Genomic DNA, 22,227 nt, shown 5'->3' on the forward strand with positions numbered 1-22,227 from the left:
AACATCAAATTACTCAGGCCATATGTACCTCCGTGAGATGAAAATCACTATTTAAAGAGGGGAAAAAAAAAAGTCTGAGAAAAATATGATAGGAGCAACTACTGTCTGAGTTCTATGTACAGAACAGTAAAGACAAAGCAAGTTTCAGATCAACATGGCAGGCTTTGTAAAGAAAGTAAGATTTTGGAACCCGCCTCCAAGAGATGGCTTCAAAATCTACTCCAAATTTTTTTAATGAAAAGATTAACAAACAGACAATTCACAAGAGTTATGTGATGAACAGTCCAATTATTGGCATCCACACAATAGTCCATACTCATTAAAGTTTTTTTCATTATAAAGTATAATCAGTAACACAAAAAAGCTTATAATATTTTATGAAAGATCATAAAACCGTGTGCTATTTTTGTGGCCACATAATGATATACAAGCAAATGGACATAGACTGAAAGGGAAAAATGTCAAAATGAAAATGAGGATGGCTGAGCAATGGCAGGCGCGCTCCCTCCGCAAATGCCGATTAGTGCTGTCGGGGTGACTCTGCGGCCACAGCAGCGCACGCCCAGGGCTCGGCGGCGCGGGGTCAAGGTCTGTCACGTGCTGGGTAAGCATCTCAGAGTGAGGGGGCAAACAGGGTGGGCCAGTCCCCAGACTGATGAGCTGTGACAGCAGCAGGAAGAACAGCCTGGACAGGACCTCCAGCCCACAAGGCGCCCCACAGCGGCAGGCAGGGGAGGTTCTTAAAGCACTGTTTCAACCCCCTGCCTTCCTGTTTTTAGTTTGATTCCAATCTTGAGCAGCTTCATGCAACTGTATTTATTTTTGATGACAGACATCCAGCTAAAGCTTTTCTTCTGCCTGATAATATCACTGGCAGCTGAATGATTTGAAAAATCCTTTTCCTCTGACACGAAAAATAAGAATCCAAATTCAGTGACAAAAAGAAAGGAAGAAAGAAAAGACTGGACATCCTTGCTGATCCTTTTGTGGTGTGGGGTGGGCACGTTCCCAAACACAGCTCAGGTGCCTGGGAGCACCCAGGAGTGCTCCAGCCATGTCCCGCCATCCGTGTGGACCTCAGTTACCAGTGCTAGCCCGTCACCACAAGGAGGCCTGTTTGCACGGGAGTCAAAGGGGACAGCTGTGTCATCTGTGACCTGAGCCAGCTCTATTAGGACTTCCTCATCCATGATGCAGCTACACGAGGGCTGGCCAAGATCCTTTCTTCACACCCCTTACCACGAAGGCCTTTCCAATGTGAGCTGATACCACATAAGAAAGAGCTGAATTCCCTGAGCTTCCACCAAAAAAAAGGAAAAATAAGGCTGAGACCCCCAGGTCCTTATTAAGAAGCAAACCTGTCGGCCATCTCTTTCCACTTCATCAGCATTTTTCGCGGCTGCCTCTCAATAGGAAGGTCAAGTCTCCGGAGGAAATAATCTACAACCCCCTGCTCCTCTAACAATAAGGGGACTCGGTAGATGGATGAGACATCGTGGACACAGATCACCTGTTTAAAAATGAGCAAAGTTAATTCATGAAAAGGAACAAAAACTAACTGCGCCGACAGCTCCTACCAGGCATTAGGACCTTGGGAAAATACAGTCTCCTAGCAGGTATTATCAGAGAAGGCAATGGCACCCCACTCCAGTACTCTTGCCTGGAGAATCCCAGGGACGGAGGAGCCTGGTAAGCTGCAGTCCATGGGGTCGCTAAGGGCATGACTAAGCGACTTTACTTTCACTTTTCACCTTCATGCATTGGAGAAGGAAATGGCAACCCACTCCAGTATTCTTGCCTGGAGAATCCCAGGGACAGAGGAGCCTAGTGGGCTGCCGTCTATGGGGTCACACAGAGTCGGACACGACTGAAGCGACTTAGCAGCAGCAGCAGCAGGTATTATGACCTTGGGAACATAACTGTTCTAAATTTGAAAAACACAGAAAAGGTCAACTTTCTAAAAAATATAAATTAAGAAGAACAGATAGTGGCTAATCTCCTATGAACATGGGTGCAAAAGTCCTGAAGAATTCATAAACAAAACCACAAATTAGTTTTTTAAAAAATCATGTCCAAGTAGCAAATGTCCCAAGATCAATGGTTTTAAAAATTGGCTTTCATTGGAATCACTCCCAAGTAAGCTTTTAAAAATTCAAAGGCCCATGCAGCACTGCACACCACTTAAATTTAACAGTAGAATTCACTACAGGAATAGATTAAAAGGGGGGGGGGGGGGGAATCACCTTGGTGGATCCAAATTTAATACAAATTCATAATAAAAATTCTTAGTAAATTGAGGAAAATGTAAAAATATAAAAAACCCACAGCAAATACCATTTGGCTTGATATTTAATGTCACTTAATATGTAAAGTCTGAAACAGGCCAACCTGGCCACTATCATTATTTCTATTCAATATATTAGAGATATAGAGACATTACAATTAGATAAGAAAAAATGTATATGAATTGGAAAATAAGAAACTATTGCCACTAATTGCATATAATATTGCTTATTCATAAAACCCAAGCGAATTTACAGGCAATCAGAACTAATAAGTTTAGTAACCTTCCTAAGCTTGACATCAATGGGCAAAAGTCAACAGGGTTTCCTATGTGTGTATGTGTGTTAGCCACTTAGTCGTGTCAGGCTCTGTGATCCCATGGGCTGCAGCCTGCCAGGCTCCTCTGTCCATGGAATTCTCCAAGCAAGAATACTGGAGTGGGTAGCCATTCCCTTCTCCAAGGGATCTTCCCGACTGAGGAATCAAACCCACGTCTCCCACAATGCAGGTGGATTTTTTACCACTGAGCCACCAGGGAAGCCCCCCAACAATATGTCATTCACATACTAATAAAAATTATGAATACCTATAAATAAATGAGGAGCTACCCCATGCCCCCATGCCCGAGGCCAGGAGCAGCGGCTGGGAGGAGCAACCCACACCCGAGGCCAGGGGCAGTGGCCGGGAGGACCAACCCCACGTCCAAGGAGCCGTGGCTGCGAGGGCGCAGGAGGGCCTAGAGGAGCTATCCCACACTGAAGGTCAGGAAGGGCGGCGGTGAGGAGATACCCCTCGTCCAAGGTAAGGAGCAATGGCTGCGATTTGCTGGAGCAGCTGTGAAGAGATACCCCACGTCCAAGGTAAGAGAAACCCAAGTAAGACAGTAGGTGTTGCAAGAGGGCATCAGAGGGCAAACACACTGAAACCATACTCACAGAAAACTAGTCAATCTAATCACACTAGGACCACAGCCTTGTCTAACTCAATGAAACTAAGCCATGCCCGTGGGGCAACCCAAGATGGGTGGGTCATGGTGGAGAGATCTGACAGAATGTGGTCCACTGGGGAAGGGAATGGCAAACCACTTCAGTATTCTTGCGTTGAGAACCCCATGAACAGTATGAAAAGACAAAATGATAGGATACTGAAAGAGAAACTCCCCAGGTCAGTAGGTGCCCAATATGCTACTGGAGATCAGTGGAGAAATAACTCCAGAAAGAATGAAGGGATGGAGCCAAAGCAAAAACAATACCCAGCTGTGGATGTGACTGGTGATAGAAGCAAGGTCCGATGCTGTAAAGAGCAATATTGCATAGGAACCTCGAATGTCAGGTCCATGAATCAAGGCAAATTGGAAGCAGTCAAACAAGAGATGGCAAGAGTGAATGTCGACATTCTAGGAATCAGCGAACTGAAATGGACTGGAATGGGTGAATTTAACTCAGATGACCATTATATCTACTACTGCGGGCAGGAATCCCTCAGAAGAAATGGAGTGGCCATCATGGTCAACAAAAGAGTCTAAAATGCAGTACTTGGATGCAATCTCAAAAATGACAGAATGATCTCTGTTCGTTTCCAAGGCAAACCATTCAATATCACAGTAATCCAAGTCCATGCCCCAACCAGTAACACTGAAGAAGCTGAATTTGAACGGTTCTATGAAGACCTACAAGACCTTTTAGAACTAATGCCCAAAAAAGATGTCCTTTTCATTATAGGGGACTGGAATACAAAAATAGGAAGTCTAGAAACACCTGGAGTAACAGGCAAATTTGGCCTTGGAATATGGAATGAAGCAGGGCAAAGACTAATAGAGTTTTGCCAAGAAAATGCACTGGTCATAACAAACACCCTCTTCCAACAACACAAGAGAAGACTCTATACATGGACATCACCAGATAGTCAACACCGAAATCAGATTGATTATATTCTTTGCAGCCAAAGATGGAGAAGCTCCATACAGTCAGCAAAAACAAGATCAGGAGCTGACTGTGGCTCAGACCATGAACTCCTTATGGCCAAATTCAGACTTAAATTGAAGAAAGTAGGGGAAACCACTAGATCATTCAAGTATGACCTAAATCAAATTCCTTATGATTATACAGTGGAAGTGAGAAATAGATTTAAGGGCCTAGATCTGATAGATAGAGTGCCTGATGAACTATGGAATGAGGTTCGTGACATTGTACAGGAGACAGGGATCAAGACCATTCCTATAGAAAAGAAATGCAAAAAAGCAAAATGGCTGTCTGGGGAGGTCTTACAAATAGCTGTGAAAAGAAGAGAAGAGAAAAGCAAAGGAGAAAAGGAAAGATATAAACATCTGAATGCAGAGTTCCAAAGAATAGCAAGAAGAGATAAGAAAGCCTTCTTCAGCGATCAATGCAAAGAAATAGAGGAAAACAACAGAATGGGAAAGACTAGGGATCTCTTCAAGAAAATTAGAGATACCAAAGGAACATTTCATGCAAAGATGAGCTCGAAAAAGGACAGAAATGGTATGGACCTAACAGAAGCAGAAGACATTAAGAAGAGATGGCAAGAATACACTGAAGAACTGTACAAAAAAGATCTTCATGACCCAGATAATCACAATGGTGTGATCACTGACCTAGAGCCAGACATCCTGGAATGTGAAGTCAAGTGGGCCTTAGAAAGCATCACTATGAACAAAGCTAGTGGAGGTGATGGAATTCCAGTTGAACTATTTCAAATCCTGAAAGATGATGCTGTCAAAGTGCTGCACTCAATATGCCAGCAAATTTGGAAAACTCAGCAGTGGCCACAGGACTGGAAAAGGTCAGTTTTCATTCCAATCCCAAAGAAAGGCAATGCCAAAGAATGCTCAAACTACCGCACAATTGCACTCATCTCACACGCTAGTAAAGTAATGCTCAAAATTCTCCAAGCCAGGCTTCAGCAATACGTGAACCGTGAACTTCCTGATGTTCAAGCTGGTTTTAGAAAAGGCAGAGGAACCAGAGATCAAATTGCCAACATCCGCTGGATCATCGAAAAAGCAACAGAGTTCCAGAAAAACATCTATTTCTGCTTTATTGACTATGCCAAAGCCTTTGACTATGTGGATCACAATAAACTGTGGAAAATTCTTCAAGAGATGGGAATACCAGACCATCTGATCTGCCTCTTGAGAAATCTGTATGCAGGTCAGGAAGCAACAGTTAGAACTGGACATGGAACAACAGACTGGTTCCAAATAGGAAAAGGAGTACGTCAAGGCTGTATATTGTCACCCTGTTTATTTAACTTATATGCAGAGTACATCATGAGAAACACTGGACTGGAAGAAACACAAGCTGGAATCAAGATTGCCGGGAGAAATATCAATAACCTCAGATATGCAGATGACACCACCCTTATGGCAGAAAGTGAAGAGGAACTCAAAAGCCTCTTGATGAAAGTGAAAGTGGAGAGTGAAAAAGGTGGCTTAAAGCTCAGCATTCAGAAAACGAAGATCATGGCATCCGGTCCCACCACTTCATGGGAAATAGATGGGGAAACAGTGGAAACAGTGTCAGACTTTCTTTCTCTGGGCTCCAAAATCACTACAGATGGTGACTGCAGCCATGAAATTAAAAAACGCTTACTCCTTGGAAGGAAAGTTATGACCAACCTAGATAGCATATTCAAAAGCAGAGACATTACTTTGCCAACAAAGGTTCGTCTAGTCAAGGCTATGGTTTTTCTTGTGGTCATGTATGGATGTGAGAGTTGGACTGTGAAGAGGGCTGAGCACCGAAGAATTGATGCTTTTGAACTGTGGTGTTGGAGAAGACTCTTGAGAGTCCCTTGGACTGCAAGGAGATCCAACCAGTCCATTCTGAAGGAGATCAGCCCTGGGAATTCTTTGGAAGGAATGATGCTCAAGCTGAAACTCCAGTACTTTGGCCACCTCATGTGAAGAGTTGACTCATTGGAAAAGACTCTGATGCTGGGAGGGATTGGGGGCAGGAGGAGAAGGGACGACAGAGGATGAGATGGCTGGATGGCATCACTGACTCGATGGACGTGAGTTTGGGTAAACTCCGGGAGTTGGTGATGGACAGGGAGGCCTGGCATGCTGTGATTCATGCGGTCGCAAAGAGTCGGACACGACTGAGCGACTGATCTGATCTGATAAATAAATCTAAAACACAATTCACAAAGATAAAAAGTCTATAAACCACCTTCACAAAGAAAACTAGATTACTGATCTTTCAACAAACGGAGCTGGAACAGCTTGACAGCTCCATGCAAAAAAGATGAGTTCCAAATTTTACTGAAGTTACTATTCATAAAAATTAACTTACATCAAATCCTAGACCTATGTACATGTTACGACCTAAAATTATACAACTTTTAGAAAACACAGAACATCTTCATGACCTTGATTAAGCAGAGTTCTTAGATAAGACACCAAAAGCACAATCTATAAAGAAAATAACTGATAAACTGGGAGTTCATCAAAAATATAAAAGCTTTTATGCTCCCAAAGACACCATTAAGCAAATTAAAAGACATATACCTGAAACTAACATGACACTGTAAATCAATTGTACTTCGATTAAAAAAGGAAAAACAACATGAAAAGACAAACCGCAAGCTGAGAAAAAAAATATGCAAATGATGTATCTGATAAAAGACCTGCACTCAAAATATATAAAAAACTCCTAAGACTCAGTAACAAAATTAAAAGACAGGCAAAAAATGTGAAGGTCTAATTTAAATACAGAAACACCTGTCACATTTTTAATAGTGACTAATTTCAGCAAAGTTCTAAGATGAAGAGAAAGGAGGGGGGGAAAAAATCTGTATTTTTAAATTACATGCAACCCCGGCTCCCAGCATGAGCTGTATGACGGAATTTGCTTCATATGTACACTTCTGCTTCTCAACAGTTGTGAATTTTTTTAAAGTCCCCTATATAAGGAACTTTCCTTTACATTTTTGATAAAATGCCACAGTTCAGATGGTAAAGAAACTGCCTGCAATGCAGGACAGCCAGGTTCAATCCCTAGGCCAGGAAGATCTCCTGGAGAAGGGAATGGCTTACCCACTTCAGTATCCTTGCCTGGAGAATCCCATGGACAGAGGAACCTGGGGGGCTACAGTCCATGGGGTTGCATAGAGTCGTACATGACTGAATGACTAACACTTTCAATTTTAATAATAACCTAGTCTATTATAGAATTGAATTACCTTGGCTTGCAGGGACAGAAATATAGAAAATAACTGAAGTGCATGAAAAAAGGCTGTTTATACCAATGAAAGTATTCTGACGTTCCACGCACTTAGTATGAAACAGAATCCCTCGGATGGAGCTCCTGGCTCAGGCATCACCCCAGGAACAATGATCTCCAGCCTCCGGCTGCTCCCACACCGTGAAGCACAAGCTGTCGTGGAGCTGGAGAGGATCGCTGCCTCTAATGGACAAAGGCCTTCCTTGCTTCATTGGCTCTAATGCCAGCACAGTGACTTTCATTTTTTCATATTCACTTTCCATACTCCTAGAAGTCTTGTAAATGGATTTCTCTTATTTTAACCCTGCTGCTTCACTCATTCCTCTCTAGGCCAGCTGGGCTCCTCTGATTCTCAAACAACCTAGTAATAGAACAAACCATCCATAACCCGACCGTAAGTTCCTTGACCTCAACTTCCTTCTGCTCTAAAGTCAGCCAAACCTGACCAGAGTCACAATCCCAACTCACCACCCCTGGAATTTCCATACCATGCACTTGAGATATATCAGCTTCCAAAATGTTGAATTTCCTGTACCATAGGTAACTGCCATTAGCACAAGTAACAAAAAAAGATTTAAATATGTCTCGAGCCTCCAACACTTAGACAGCAGGCTCCAGGAATATAAAGTTGAATAAAGTGATCCTTGCCCTCAAGAAGCTCAGTCTGTGAGGGGAGACGAACACACACACACACACACACACACGGGAACACAGACACACAAACACAATAAGGGGCAATGAGAGGCTCACCAGCAGGACCTGTGAGACACACAGGTCACCCAGAGTCTGAAGGAGGTTTGGAAGGTAAAACTTCTCAGACAATACCGTGTCCTAGTTGGGCTCCGAAGGATGAGGAGGAATAGGAGATTGTCAGGCCTGTTTCCGGGGAGGGGAACACCCGCTGGGCATGGCTGGAGCGAACCGTAGGAGGAGTTGGGACAGACAGGACAGGTAAAGGATGTTTGGGGAACCACAGGGATAAGGTGATAGAAAATCACAGGGCCCGTGGGTGTCAGTTCTTCTAGGGAACAGTCTCCTGTCTCAAATTATGGAATAGCAATAAGCCTCATGAAACTGGTTAAGAGACTAGGATAATTAGAAGCAAAAAACGGTTTATGAGAAGATGAAATTTCTACTTACTTGTTCAGGTTCCACATGGCAGAACATCGATATTTTCTCTTTCACTGACGTGTCAAGAGGATTTGAGCACCTGCACACAACCTAGACATGTGGAGGGACAGAAGGGGTTACAAAGTTGGGTTTTTCTCCGGACTGAAATTAAAGTAGACACCACATTGTTACGCTGGATGAAAATGTCAAGTCCTAGCACAATGCACAGAAACTGTAAAAATGTTACCTGTTTTCAAAACTTCCTAAATCCCAAGTTGGAGAAATGTGCAAGAGCGGTAGGACAAATTGACAGAGAGATTAATGAGCCGACTGGGGTTTCCCTCAACCACTGCTCTTGGGCACGAGGAAAAGGAGAATGAATGACTGGCTAGCAGGAGAAGACACAACTTCACACACACCAGGTAGGGAAATCTCTGCAAACCACATCCCAGTTCAAAGCACTGACTCTATTTGGCCACCGTTGGCTACCTACACGCAGGCCAAGAAAACAAAGGTTTTCGCTTTAAGGCCAGATCTTAATTAGACAGACAAGATCACACTGAAACCAGGTAACCAGGAAATCTTACCAGATCTGGGGAAAGCCCAAGCCCTCTGAGTTCCCGAACACTGTTCTGGGTGGGTTTAGTCTTCTGTTCCCCTGTTGAACTTGGCTATTTTACAGGAGGAAAAAAAAAAAAAAGTTAGTTACTCTGTGATAAGGGACTTTCAAGTATGACTTTTCTACCAACCTCTTTTAATACGTAAATAGATAATTTGACCATTTACCTAAACTCCCATCCAGTTTTCAGACTGTCAAGGTTACACACATGCATGTTTTACAGTAAAAGAGTCATTTAAGGTTTGTCCAAAGAGCAGTAGTACCAGTTCTATCTATCCCTTCGCCTTTCCAAACCCGAGAGACAACCGCTCTTCCACTTTTTTCTTTAAATTGCAGTATACATGATTTTTCTGGTGGCTCAGAAGTAAAGAATCCACCTGCCAATGCAGGAATGTGGATTTGATCTCTGGGTCGGGAAGATCCCCTGGAGAAGGGAATGGCTACCCACTCCAGTATTCTTGCCTGGGAAATCCCACAGACAGAGGAGCCTGGCCAGCTACAGCCCATGGGGTTGCAAAGAGCTGGACATGACTTAGCGACCAAAACAACAATAGTTGATTTACAGTGTTGTGTTAGTTTCAAGTGTACAGCAAAGTGACTCAGATATATTTTTATATATACATAACTATATACATATATATACATATGTATGTGTACACACATACATACATGTATACTTTTTCAGATTCTTTCCCATTATAATTACGAGATATAGAATGTAGTTCCCTATGCCGTACAGGAGGTCCTTCACCCTTGAATGAGCCTCCTCCTATGCTTTACACTGCTATTTCTTGACATTTTGAGGCATTTTCTACTGATTTCCCTTTTGGATCAGGAACCCACTCTTTTCATTTCCCTGCCCCCATTACATGTACCTGCCTTGTGTCTGCAGCCCCCATCTCCGTAGACACTGTGCAAACGAATCCATGTGCCATGACTTTTCCAATGATTTGGCTTCGTTGGTTGGTTTTTTGGTTTTATTTTGTGGATATGCTGAGTTTTCTACATAGTAAATTATTCTCCTCTCACAGATATATTTGTTGGGTATATAATTCTAAGTTAGAAGTCATTTTCCCTGAAAATTTTTGGCTTCACTATCTTTTAGCTTTCAGGACTGCTGTTGAGAACTCTAATGCCATAGTGATTCTCGATTTTTCTCTTTAGAGATTTTTAGAATTTCTGCACCCTTATTTCAAAATTTCACAACTATGTGCCTTGGTGGGGGGTCATTTTTCGTTTAATAGGCTGGGCATTAACTAGGCCCTCCAATCTAGAAACTCTTATCTGGAAATTTCCTTGAATTCTTTAGATCAGGAGTCAGAAAAATTTTCCTATAAAAGGCCAGACAATAAATATTTTAGGTTTTGTAGGCCACACAGTCTCTGTCACAACTATTCAACTCTGATGTTTTAACGCAAATGGGCACGGCTGTTCTATTTTCAGAAACAGAAGGTGGGCTGATTCGGCCTGTCTGCTGACCCCTGGTTCACATTACACATGCCTCTCCATTTCTCCTATTTTTTAAAAACCTCATTATTTGGATCAAAAGGCCTAGACCAACCTCTAAGTCCCTTGCCTTTTCTCTCCTGATCTTCCTGCTCTACTTTATAGGGTATTTCCTTAGCCTTCTCTCTCCTAAATTTTCATTCTTGCTATTTAATTTCTAATTTCCAAGAATTCTTTTCTGTGCTTTGAACGTTCTCTTCTTAATGTATCTGGCTCCATTTAATGGATGCAGTTTATTTCCTCTTAATTCTGAGGATATTAATGAGATGTTGTTTTTTCTTCTTCTGAAGTTTCCTTTTCCTACCCCTGCAGAGCCTCAATTTCCTCTAAGTTAATTTTCTTCTGTTGTTTTGGTCTCTTGCATGCTTGATGCTTTCTCAAAATGCCTTGTGACCATGGCTGCCAGCTCACTATAAAAGCTAACCGAAAGCTCTGTGAGGAGGTGGGCTTGTCCACCAGGGCTGTAGCTGTGGGGATCTGACTGGTCTGTTTTCACCGGGAGCCTCTGAAGGCAGTGTGTTTTCTCCTGGGTTAGTCACATACCCCAAGAATCCTATAATCTCTTATAGACAGTCCCTGCCTGACTATGAAAGTGTGAAAGTGAAATCACTCAGTCGAGTCAGACTCTTTGCGACCCCATGGACTATACAGTCCATGGAATTCTCCAGGCCAGAATACTGGAGTGGGTAGCCTTTCCCTTCTCCAGGGGATCTTCCCAACCCAGGGATCAAACCCAGGTCTCCCGCATTGCGGGCGGATTCTTTACACGCTCAGCCACAAGGGAAGCCTGGCTGTGATGATCTGCAAACCCAGCAGCAGAAGAAGGCAGGGTGTCTCCACAACACAAAATCACACTGTCCCTAGTGTCTCCTCATCCAGAAAAAGCCTAGTCCTCTGCCAGGGCAAGAGAGGACTGATGCCCAACTGTGCACATTAGACAGCGAATGCCAGAGTCTAAGTGCTTCCGAAGTAGCAATTATAACGAGCCCCACGTCACCCCGAGGTGCCCAGGGCTGCCCATTCCCGAGTCTTCACGGTTCTGCAGAGCGAGCAGGCTTGCTTTCTGCTTTCCCCGCTGCCAGCTTAGGATCCAGCTCTCCCAGGTCTGCTCGGCTCGTTTCTACAAGGCCATCTGCTTTCTGTCTTCCTAATTTCTTGTTACTACTGACTCCACTCAGAGGATTCATCTTTGTGAATTTTTGTCTTAAAAAGGAATTCCCTTTACTCCAGTTGCCGTATAGTTTCACCATGTACTAGAGACAAATGGACCTGTGCAACCTACTGTCTTCAACTGCAAATTACCCTGATCAATTTTTCAAATGTTTTCCATTTGACCTTTGCAAAAATATGATTATAATAATTTAAAGTTCACAAAGAAGTGTGTATATTCCCTGTTTCCTGCACCTCAAATATTTGAAACAGGTAAGGAGTGAAAACCACCCTTTTCTCCCTCTCCTCCGTCCCCCAAAGTGAAGCCCTAAATGCCTTACCTGCGGCACGAGGCTGACGTGAATATTACAGAAGTTCTCTCTTTTGACCTTGAACTGGAATTGACGGAAGGCCTCAATAAAGGGCATGCTTTCTATATCTCCTACTGTCCCACCGAGCTAGAATGACAAAGTTAATTTAGAGGTGAAACACCACATCTTCTTGTGGTTTAATTTCCTAACAATTGCACTGTGTCATCTCAGTTATCACTAACAACATAACAGAGATGCCCTGGATCCAACAAACATCAGTTGACAAGAAGCAGACGTTTCTCTCTACTAAAAGATCCCTTTCTGATAGGCTCGCCATTCCCCAAGGTTATTACGGACCTTTCCACATCATTTCAAGGAAAAGGTCAGGTAAACGATGCCCTAAGGAATTTTATTTGTCTGAAGAGTCACAAAGCAAAGAACCTGAGATCTGACTACTTAGCCATAAATAACTTCTGTATTATAATAAAAACCAGTTATAAACAAACTGCTGGAGTCTCCTGTTTTCACAGGAACACTGAGATCTAACAGCTGGGACCAGCAAAGCAGGAGCACAGAAAGTGAAACCAAAAGAGGCTCAGGAAGGAACATTCCTGCCGTTGGAAACAGAAGGTCGGATCACCTGATTTTCTCAAGAGACAAAGGAAAATGTGTCATACCACTCTTACTGGTACAAGCCATACTAAGCAAGTGTATAAATGCTGGGAAAGAAGAAGGCGTGAATGAAGTATCGCTTTTGATGGTGGGGCCACTCCACATGACCGTGACGGTGCCCTCACCTGCCACGCTGCCCTTGGGAGGGTCAAGGGCTTCACTGGCAATTGGCTTATCAGTAGCTGGTGGCTGACTAAAGAGGAGAAAATGTACACCCGGTCACATGCACGGGTACCACGGAGTGCCACGGAGACTCAACAAACCTCAATAACACACACTTGAGGTTCCAGACCATCTTCGTCCACAGGTATTAAGGCCTGTCTCATTACCCACTCCTGGATCGCATCTGTGATGTGCGGGACCACTGAGGAAGAGAAAAGACCTGCGTGACTTGCACATCCCACTGGCATTAACTGAGGCAAACATACTTTTTGTGACAACAAACCACAGAGCAGCAGAGGGGTATAACAGTATCAGTGAGACCCCTCTTGAATGCCCTTAACAAATCACACTCCCCTGGCCTCCCTTCCAGATTTCCCAGTTGTGACTGGAAGCCCTGCAGGAGAGCAGGACCTCAAGGGGCAACCTGAGCCACCTGGGAGCAGTGGCCCCAGTGCAGAACCTACCCTGGTTCCACAACCACTGCGCGGCTGCCACCCCGACCGCTTATAGCTGGGGAAGCACATCACACACACCCTTTTCCAAGGACAAGAGAGCCCCAGGACCCAGATCCATCTGGTTTCCAGCTTACTGAAGGGTAGACAACCTGCTGCAGAGGGGGGACAGCGCAGCAGGGTGGTTGGGACACAGCATCTGGGGCCAGAACGTCTGGATTCAAATCTCAGGTCCTCCACTCATTAGGTGTGGCTCTTTGGGCAACATGCCTAACTATTCCTAAGTCCAATCGCCCTATCTGTGAACTGGAGGTAAGAGTTTCTCCTTCCTAAGATCGTGGAAATGTCACCAGAGTGCCCTGGGGAGCTGGTTGGCAGAGCCCTCACAGACAGTGTTCGCCCTCACATGTCACAGCTCGGCACTTTCTAAATCACAGTCCTGGGGCTCAGAAGGCCAGTTCCAACAGAGCAGAGATTACTGTTTAACCCACTATGTATATAACCCGCAGTGCCTCCAGCACAGGATATGATGTAGTTCACTCACAGCAGCCAAAGTGATCTTTTAAAAATACAAGTCAGAGTTCATTTCTCCCAGGCTTACACTCTTGAACGGCCTTCCAGACTCTGCATAAAAGGTGACCTCCATGTCGTGGCTCTTCGGGAGGCCCCATGGAACCTGGGTGCAACCCACCTCTCCCCTGTTCCTTGGTCTCAGTGCAGAAAGTCTCCCTCCCGGTACCTAACCAGGCCCACTGCCACCAGGGGTCTCTGTCTGCGCTGAGCCCCCTCCTTCCCTTCCCAGGGCTAGCTTCTCAGCTCACCAGCCCCCTCCTTGGAGGCTTTTCCTGACCACCGGTCCTGATCCCTTTCCCCACCACTCTCTCCTCACTCTATTTAGTTCCCTCTTAGCTCCTACCAGGCATGTCACTTCATCTGTTTGTTTTTTCCTCTCCCATGTAACCCTGTGTAACTCCATGAGGACAGTGGCCTCCCTGGTCTTGTTCACCATTTACTCCCAGCACCAGTGAGCAAGTGACCATATTGAGCACTGAAGAAATCGCTGATGAGTGAATAAATGCATGAAGACATCAGGGAACTAGAACAGCAAACTGTATGATAAAGATCACTGCAGCTCCTAATCAACCCTGTCCTGTGTGTTGGGAACTCGGAGACATACTCCACTGACTCAGCTCCTTTAATTCTGCCAACAACCTAAATAGGTAGGCACTGTTATTAACCTCATTTCACAGAAAAGGAAGTTAAGACTTCAAAGAGCGGAAGTGATCTGCCAGGGCTCACAAAGCTGGTAAGTGGCAGAGCTAAGCCCTACACATGACCCCCCAGCCCAGAATCCGGCCAGGGTGGCCCCAGGGCAGAGCCAGCTGTGATCACAACCCTTCGTTCTCAGTCCAGTAAAGTCCAAAGTCAAAAGCAGATTTACTCTCATGACTCAGGTGAGAGTCACTCTTCAACAACCCCCCAAATTTGGATTTATGCCATTATAGCAGACCAGTGGTTTTCCAACCACACCTTTTAAAAAGTAGCACGAGTCTCAAACGATCAGTGTGCAAAGGCACAAGTGATGCTGCACTGGAGAACGCTCAGGCAGACCAGAGACCCGCTTCTCAAACTCCCTCCAGCCCATGACCAGCCCAAAGGCCAATGGACATGATGGGAGTCCTTCTCCTTCTCACTGTCTATACACAGAACATTCCAGATGCACAACACACACTGTCTGGCTTACTGCCCTCATCTAGTTGCCTTCATCACTTCACACTCATCACCATGCAAAAACAACAGCTCTCTCACTCAAATCACGCAGCTGGACTGTCAGCGTCAATGTCATTCATAGACAGGCGGGAGCCCACTCAAAAAATCACTTGAATTTTCAACTGAAGATATATTCCAATCACAATGCTTGATGCTTTCATGCTGAAATTGCATAAAAGGTACATTTTTATACACAAAAGAAATTAAACTGGTTAAGATTTTTAAACATTGAAGGCAAATCCTATATTACCTTGGACGGTTTTCCCCAAATAATCTCCTTTGCGTTCCTTGTTAATGACGTACTGATAGATCTTGCCAGTGGTCAGATTATTGTCCTTGGTAAGGCGGATATCAAGGAAACGTTCATAGTTACCCAGGTCAAGGTCTACTTCCCCACCATCATCCAGCACAAAAACCTCACCTGCAGTGAACAGTGAAAACCATTAGGACGCGTGAAAGATACCTACACCATGGCACACACTGAGTCCCCAAATATAAACACCTGAACAGACCGATGTTTGCATTAACTTGACAGGAAGCAGGGAAATTTATTTTAGAAAAGTAAATATAACATGAAAGAAAAATCACCCACCATTCTGCAAAAGGTTAACTCCATACTTCCCGTCTACCTCCAAACCCAGTCTGAATCAGAAGAGTCTGCTGTGAAACAGCATGGAATGAACAGAAGGAAGCTACGGCCATGCAAGACACAGGGGACTTTATATGGTATGGCATCCATCACCCAAAGAAAAAGAACTTTCAACAAAGTCTCCTACTTGAGCAGAGAAAGGTTTAAATGTGATAAAAGTAGGATTTGATCCAAAAAGTTAAACACAGTCTAGTCATGCTGATTATAAAAACTGACTTCTGGGCCATGTTTTAATCCAAAACAGAAGTGCAAAACTGCTCAAGTTTCCTCCTATTCTTTTGTTTAACATGCATGCCTTGACATGCCATTACAATTTTTGCCCTAAATGGGGCCTTCCAACCATCACAATGGGAAACGAGCTCAAAAATAGGAAAGTAAAAACTGGCCTTACTTTTCCCTCATCCTCTGCTCTCAAGAATTCTGAAATATTGCTTCAATTTTTCCATCTTTTCCTGACACAAAGATTTTGCTCTGATGACATTCATAGATTTTTACCTCTTATTGGAAAGTAGGAGTATGAAAACAATTTAAAAACTGAAGAAGTTTTTTTCCTTAACATGTCTTAACAGCACATCTAACCCCAATTTCAAGTAATTACTCTCTTACATAATTCAGACAGTTACCACACAGTAGGTAATCAGCAACAGCAAAGAAGTAAAGTGCTGTATTCCTACCCTATCTTAATGGTTTTGACTTTTCACTCACTTCAAAAGATGTTTGTTCTTATCCAAACTCTGTAAGCAAAACAGAATCTCAAGCATAGAGATCATCCAACTTCAACATCTATCTGTGGCCTGAATCCCTACAAAATGGTCCTTTGGTCTCTGAACATTTCAACCAAAGGGAACACACAAATTCTTGAAGTTGTCACCCCACTCTTAGAGAGCATTTGCTATTAGTAAGATCGTATATTGGGCCAAAATCCATGTTCTTGCAACTTCTATCCACCCATCCTATTCCTAAAGATTGGAGCCACAGAGAATAAACACAATCCCTCTTCTCAAATATTCGAAAAGTTACCATGTCATCAGATATCCTTTTCCAAGAGAAGAGACAAACTTTCATTCGGCCACCTAAAATATCATTTCTATCACAGAAACCACAAAACTCTAATAACTCCATTGCCTCTTAAGATTTCTGCTTCCTTTATGTCGGGGTGAGAAAACCATCACTCTGCTCTGCCAAGGACTCTTCTCGGGAGGCAGGCAATGGAGGTCATGCAAAGCAAAACACACACAATTTCCAAGAGCTGACATTTTCTTTCACATATTACATAATTATTATTTCTAAAAAAGAAATGCATTTTGCTTACCATGCTCATAAGGAGAGAATGTGCCAGCATCAATGTTAATATACGGGTCAATTTTAATGGAGGTCACATGTAAGCCACATGACTTAAGTATCGTGCCCACGCTGCTGGCGATGATTCCTTTTCCAATTCCTGATATGACACCGCCAGTAACTAGAATGTACTTCATTTTACTTGTTGACCTGAGAGGAAGAAAAAAACATACCTCAAGAAATCAAACTGATGTGGGTTGAAATGCCAGCTCTGCCACTGACTAGCTAAGAACCCTCTAGGAGTCTCAGTCTCCCTATCTGCCATGTGACTTTGGAATGTCGTTATGTGGGATCCCAGCAAATGTTTCTTGGATCAATGGATGGCTTTAGTCAAATATGAATTGGAAAACAACTGCTAATTAAATAATGCCACTTTGGTTTAAAGCTTTGACAGCTAACAACCTTGTTGTTTAGTCGCTAAGTCGTGTTCAACTCTTTGCGATCCTATGGACAGTAGACTGCCAGGCTCCCCCGTCCATGGAATTTCCCAGGCGTGGATACTAGAGTGGGTTGCCATTTCCATCTCCAGGGGATCTTCCTGACCCCAGGGATAGAACCCATGTCTCCTGCTTGGCAGGCAGATTCTTTACCACTAAGCCACCTGGGAAGCCCAACAACCTTGAGAGCCTATTAAAAAACAAAAAAACAAACAAAACCCAGCTCTGCTGACAGAACCCAATGCTCCCAATGCTGGCTGACACTGCCACCAGACACTGGGATGAGCTTCAGGCAGGTGCTTTGTTATTTTCCCTTCATAGGGAAACTATTTCAATATTGGATGAGCACTCTGATTCCCCATGAAAAAGGTAATGAATGTCTTTGGCTAAACTATACTGTATCACCAAGAAAACACAGTTCGTTTAGGTTACAGAAGACAGAATAAAAGAACTTCAACATTTAAAAGGAGTTGCAGTTAAAACTAAAGGTCTTTTAATTAAAGGTAACTCTCTTCTGAAATTTAACAAGTTGTTCCTTACCAGCAATCTCTTCCAGGTATGTCATAAGGAGAGACTGTACATACTGGAGGAAAAGGACATCAGATAATAAACCAGTCTGAAGCACATACTGGGCAGAAGACTCAGAGAGGGAAGAGAAGATTAAATCTTAAGAGCAGGGGTGGCAAGGAACAGAAGATTCAGACTTGGTGAGAGAAAAAGGGGTGGATAGATGCAAGAACTGCAGAGGAGAGAGGTGAGCAGACAAACAGCGACAGGCTCACCAGGGAGAATTTACCACTGGCTCCGGCTTCAGAGGCTCAGAAATGTCACTGGGTCAGTAAACCCGAATGTGATCAAAACAAGAAACACAATCACAAGTAGAATGTTTTGGCATGGTCCAGGACATTTTCCTCCTCTGGAAACACTTCCATGTGAAGCCAAATTATAATAAAAATAAGCTAAGAAAGGAACAAGGAAACTGGGGAGTTCTGCTTGAAACATTCCCCTGCCCCGCTGTGTTCCTCCCCAAGGCAGGAATGAACATACTTGGCAAAGAGATGAGAATGCTTAGAATGTCCTCCCTACTTGGACAGCAAGAAAGACACCCAACCATGTCCTGCTCTTTCTATTCTGTTGCAGCATTCCCAAAAGCATGCTCCTTGGTTTTGTCAAAATGTACACAGGACTCCCAAAAAGGGCGTTATGGACAGATAAATCAAAGAAATGCTGGTTAAGCAGTCAACTGGTTTCTTTAATGCAAGACCCATGGGAGCCTTTAATAAGTCAATGTGTACTGTGATTTCCCAAAGGGATATACAGTCTGCAGTTTCTCCAAACATGTTTGACTCCAAGTCCCTAGTATTTGAGAGACACCCTGCTCTCACTTCACACCTGAACAGTGCCTTACTGACGTGTGAGTATGGCACCCCACTCCAGTACTCTTGCCTGGAAAATCCCATGGACGGAGGAGCCTGGTAGGCTGCAGTCCATGGGGTCGCTAAGAGTCGGACACGACTGAGCGACTTCACTTTCACTTTTCACTTTCATGCATTGGAGGAGGAAATGGCACCCCACTCCAGTGTTCTTGCCTGGAGAATCCCAGGGACGGAGGGGCCTGGTGGGCTGCCGTCTATGGGGTCGCACAGAGTCGGACACGACTGAAGCGACTTAGCAGCAGCAGTAGCAGCCAGGCTATGGTCTAGTCTCACTGATTAAATTTTGGATGTTCCTAGAAATTCCTCAACCATTCTGAGTGGGTACAGAGTGGATTACTTCTATAGAAGACTCATCTCATCCATTTGCATTTAATTGGCCTTGATTTTACTCACAGAGGATAACACCTCTCTTTAGGGGAGATTCCTGTAGCCCTTAACAGTGCCTGACAATAAATATCCCAACGTACTCAGAGACCAGGCAGGAGATGCTGATGGGAGATACTGACGGGATAGTCACTCCCATGGATGGCCTACCCAATAGCTAAGTGCTACTGTGCTAGACACTTTAGGGACCACAAAAATTACTCAGATTTGGGCCCACAGCTCAATTTGCAGTCCAGTTAGAGAGACAGAACCATTTACAAATAAATGAGTAATCTAGTGATGGCAGGTAGCAGAGGGATGATATGTGACAGGTATAAATGGGGAAGACAGAGCAGAAAGCTGTCAATAGCAAGACAAGAGTAAGTACCATGGACATCACAAAAAGGTGGACGTAGCGAAGAGAGGATCCAGACACCTCCTGCTACGTGGACCTGACAATGGCTTTGAAGGGCAAGGGAACAGAGTGGACAGGAAGGTGACAGCTATCTACAGAACACAGACGCAGGGCCAAGAAAAGAGACTGAGAGTGAGGGGGGTCTGGGGATGGTGGGAAATAAATTGCAAATTTAGACAAGGGCCTAAACCATGTGGCAACTTTGAGTGCTCAATCTGAGCTTCAGTCGGAAGGTGAGGAGACACGGGAAGATTTTCAAGCACAGAAGTAACATATATCAAGATGCATCAGAGGAATTCAACAAAGATGAAACAGCAACAAAGATGTTGTTGGTAAATGTTGAGATCCAGCTGCAGCTCCACCGGTCATGTACTGGGACCTGTCAAGTCACGGAAGCCGCCTGAAGCCCGAATCCTTACATCTGTTAAACCGGGCTGAGAATCTCCGCATCGCCCGTGTCACAGGACTGCTGAGAATTCAAAATTATAATGAGTGTGGACGTAAGTGCGCCACGCACACGTAGTGAACTTCTTTAAAACGCAGCATCTTCATTCTGGGCGGCCGGGGAGGTAAGGAGGTGAGGAGGCCAGCTGTGGGGCCGAAGCTTCCAGCAAGGGAGGCCGTCTGGCTCTGTAAGCTCCGAGGCCCCTTCCGCCTGCGGGAGTCTGGGCACGCCCGAGGGGGCCGCAGCCAGGCCGCCGAGCCCATCCCCCACCGCGGCAGGCCTTGATCTCTCTCCAGCGAGGCTAAGGCCGTGCCTTGAAGCCGGAGGGGAGAGGCCCCGGGCAGTCTGAATGGAACGGCGGCCGCCGGGCTGCTTGCTTGGGGCGGGCCGGGCAGAAGGGGGCTCCCGCGCCTTTACGGCCCCCTCCGCCCCGCAAGCCACCCCGGCACCCTGATCAGGAGAGCCAAGCCGCACGGACGAGGGCGCTGCCGGGGCCCGCAGCCCGGGTCCCCGCGGCCTTTCCCGCCACCCCACGCCCCCTGCGGCCGCTCTACCCGGCTGCGCCCGGCCACGCGGCCCGGCGCGCGGGAGCCGGCTCCTCGCCGGCCTGGCCACCCGCCCCACTCCCGTTAGGCACGCAGCCCATTGGGCAGGCCGGCGGGCCACCTCGCCCCTGATTGGTGGGGACCTTGTCTGTCACCGGCGGTGGGGCTGTCCCGCACCGGGCTCGGCTCCCGCTGCCGATTGCTGCACTGGAGAACAGCTCCCGCGGGATCCCCGGAGTCAGCCTACCTGAGGCCGGCTTTAAATCCTGCCGTCGGCTAAGAAGCTAAAAGAGCGACGCTCACACTGAGCCCCGGCAGCCAGTGCACCAGCCCGGCCGCATGCGCCGGGCAGTCTTTCACGGAGGCGGGCTCTAGGCGGTGCGCACGCAGAGGCAGGGGGCGGGGCGGGGGTGCGGGCCCTCCCTCGGGCGGGACCTCGGTACGCGGGGCTCAGGACCCCGAGTGCGCAGGCGCGGGGTGGCACGCTTTCCCACCAGAGTGGCGGATCAGGGATCGTGCTCCCAACGCTGCTGACGCCTGGCAGACGCGAGCTGTTGGGAGACCGGCCAGGTAGTGGCGTTTCTGCCTTGCTGCCTTTGTCACAGCTAGTAGTGCGGGCTTCCCCTCTGGAGGAGGAGAAGACCTTATTTTGATTCACACTTGGCAAATCCCATCGCCTGGCTCCAGCCCCCACTCCCCAACAGCCTTCTAGAGGAGGCGAGATCATCGCATGGTGTCCCTGAACCGTCTAACCTTGTGGACAAGATGGTGTGACCGCCCCCCCCAACCCATCTCCCCTGCGGCACCCTCTAAACCATGGGATGCCTGCAGTGTCGCCCTCCACCTCTAGTCCAGGGAAGGCTAAGAGGGAGGCTAGACGCAGGCTCCTTCCTCATCTTGGGAGTAAGAATGTGTGAGGCAGAAAGAAAAGCCGGTATGAAGGCAGTGAGGCCCAGAAGAGCCTCGCCCAGTTGAGTTGGAGTGCAGTGTCACTGCATTGAAGAAAGCCAAGGAAAGACAGATCAATATGGTGTGGCCACACCACACAGAGCATTAGGAACCAAGGATTTTCTCCCCGCCCCCCAACCCCCCTTCCGCCATGGCAGTGAAAAGCCATAGACACTTTTTTGAGGAAGGGGTTTTGTTTTGAATACTGAATACCTGCACGTTTTTTTTTTCTCCGAACACTAGACATGTGTATACCTAAAAAGTAAGTCTCTGTATCCCAGGGTTCTGTTTTCTTCCCTAGAAGCAGTTTGTCAGGAGTCCTTGTATACCTTCACTGAAGGATGTAAAGCAAAGTATGACGCGATCAGACT

The 22,227-nt window shown here is 45.6% G+C and overlaps 1 protein-coding gene across 2 annotated transcripts in view; it reads right to left on the reverse strand.

Moving 5' to 3' along the window:
* CTPS1 (CTP synthase 1) overlaps window positions 1–21,311 on the reverse strand; it is a 34,785-nt gene extending 13,474 nt beyond the window's left edge. The window contains exons 1-9 of one of the 2 annotated variants that reach the window (XM_025288986.3): window positions 21,156–21,173; window positions 18,245–18,287; window positions 17,239–17,417; window positions 15,528–15,698; window positions 13,157–13,257; window positions 12,252–12,368; window positions 9,224–9,307; window positions 8,667–8,747; window positions 1,359–1,510 (exon numbers count right to left, since the gene is read on the reverse strand). In XM_025288986.3, the coding sequence (XP_025144771.1) occupies window positions 1,359–1,510; window positions 8,667–8,747; window positions 9,224–9,307; window positions 12,252–12,368; window positions 13,157–13,257; window positions 15,528–15,698; window positions 17,239–17,404 (872 nt within the window). In that variant the 5' untranslated portion in view covers window positions 17,405–17,417; window positions 18,245–18,287; window positions 21,156–21,173. Of the gene's footprint in view, window positions 1–1,358; window positions 1,511–8,666; window positions 8,748–9,223; window positions 9,308–12,251; window positions 12,369–13,156; window positions 13,258–15,527; window positions 15,699–17,238; window positions 17,418–18,244; window positions 18,288–21,155 lie in introns of both variants that reach the window. The other variant, XM_025288984.3, reaches the window with a different exon arrangement.
* Window positions 21,312–22,227: the final 916 nt, after the last annotated feature.

The sequence above is a fragment of the Bubalus bubalis genome, chromosome 6 (genome assembly GCF_019923935.1).
Source record: "Bubalus bubalis isolate 160015118507 breed Murrah chromosome 6, NDDB_SH_1, whole genome shotgun sequence".
NCBI lineage: Eukaryota > Metazoa > Chordata > Mammalia > Artiodactyla > Bovidae > Bubalus > Bubalus bubalis.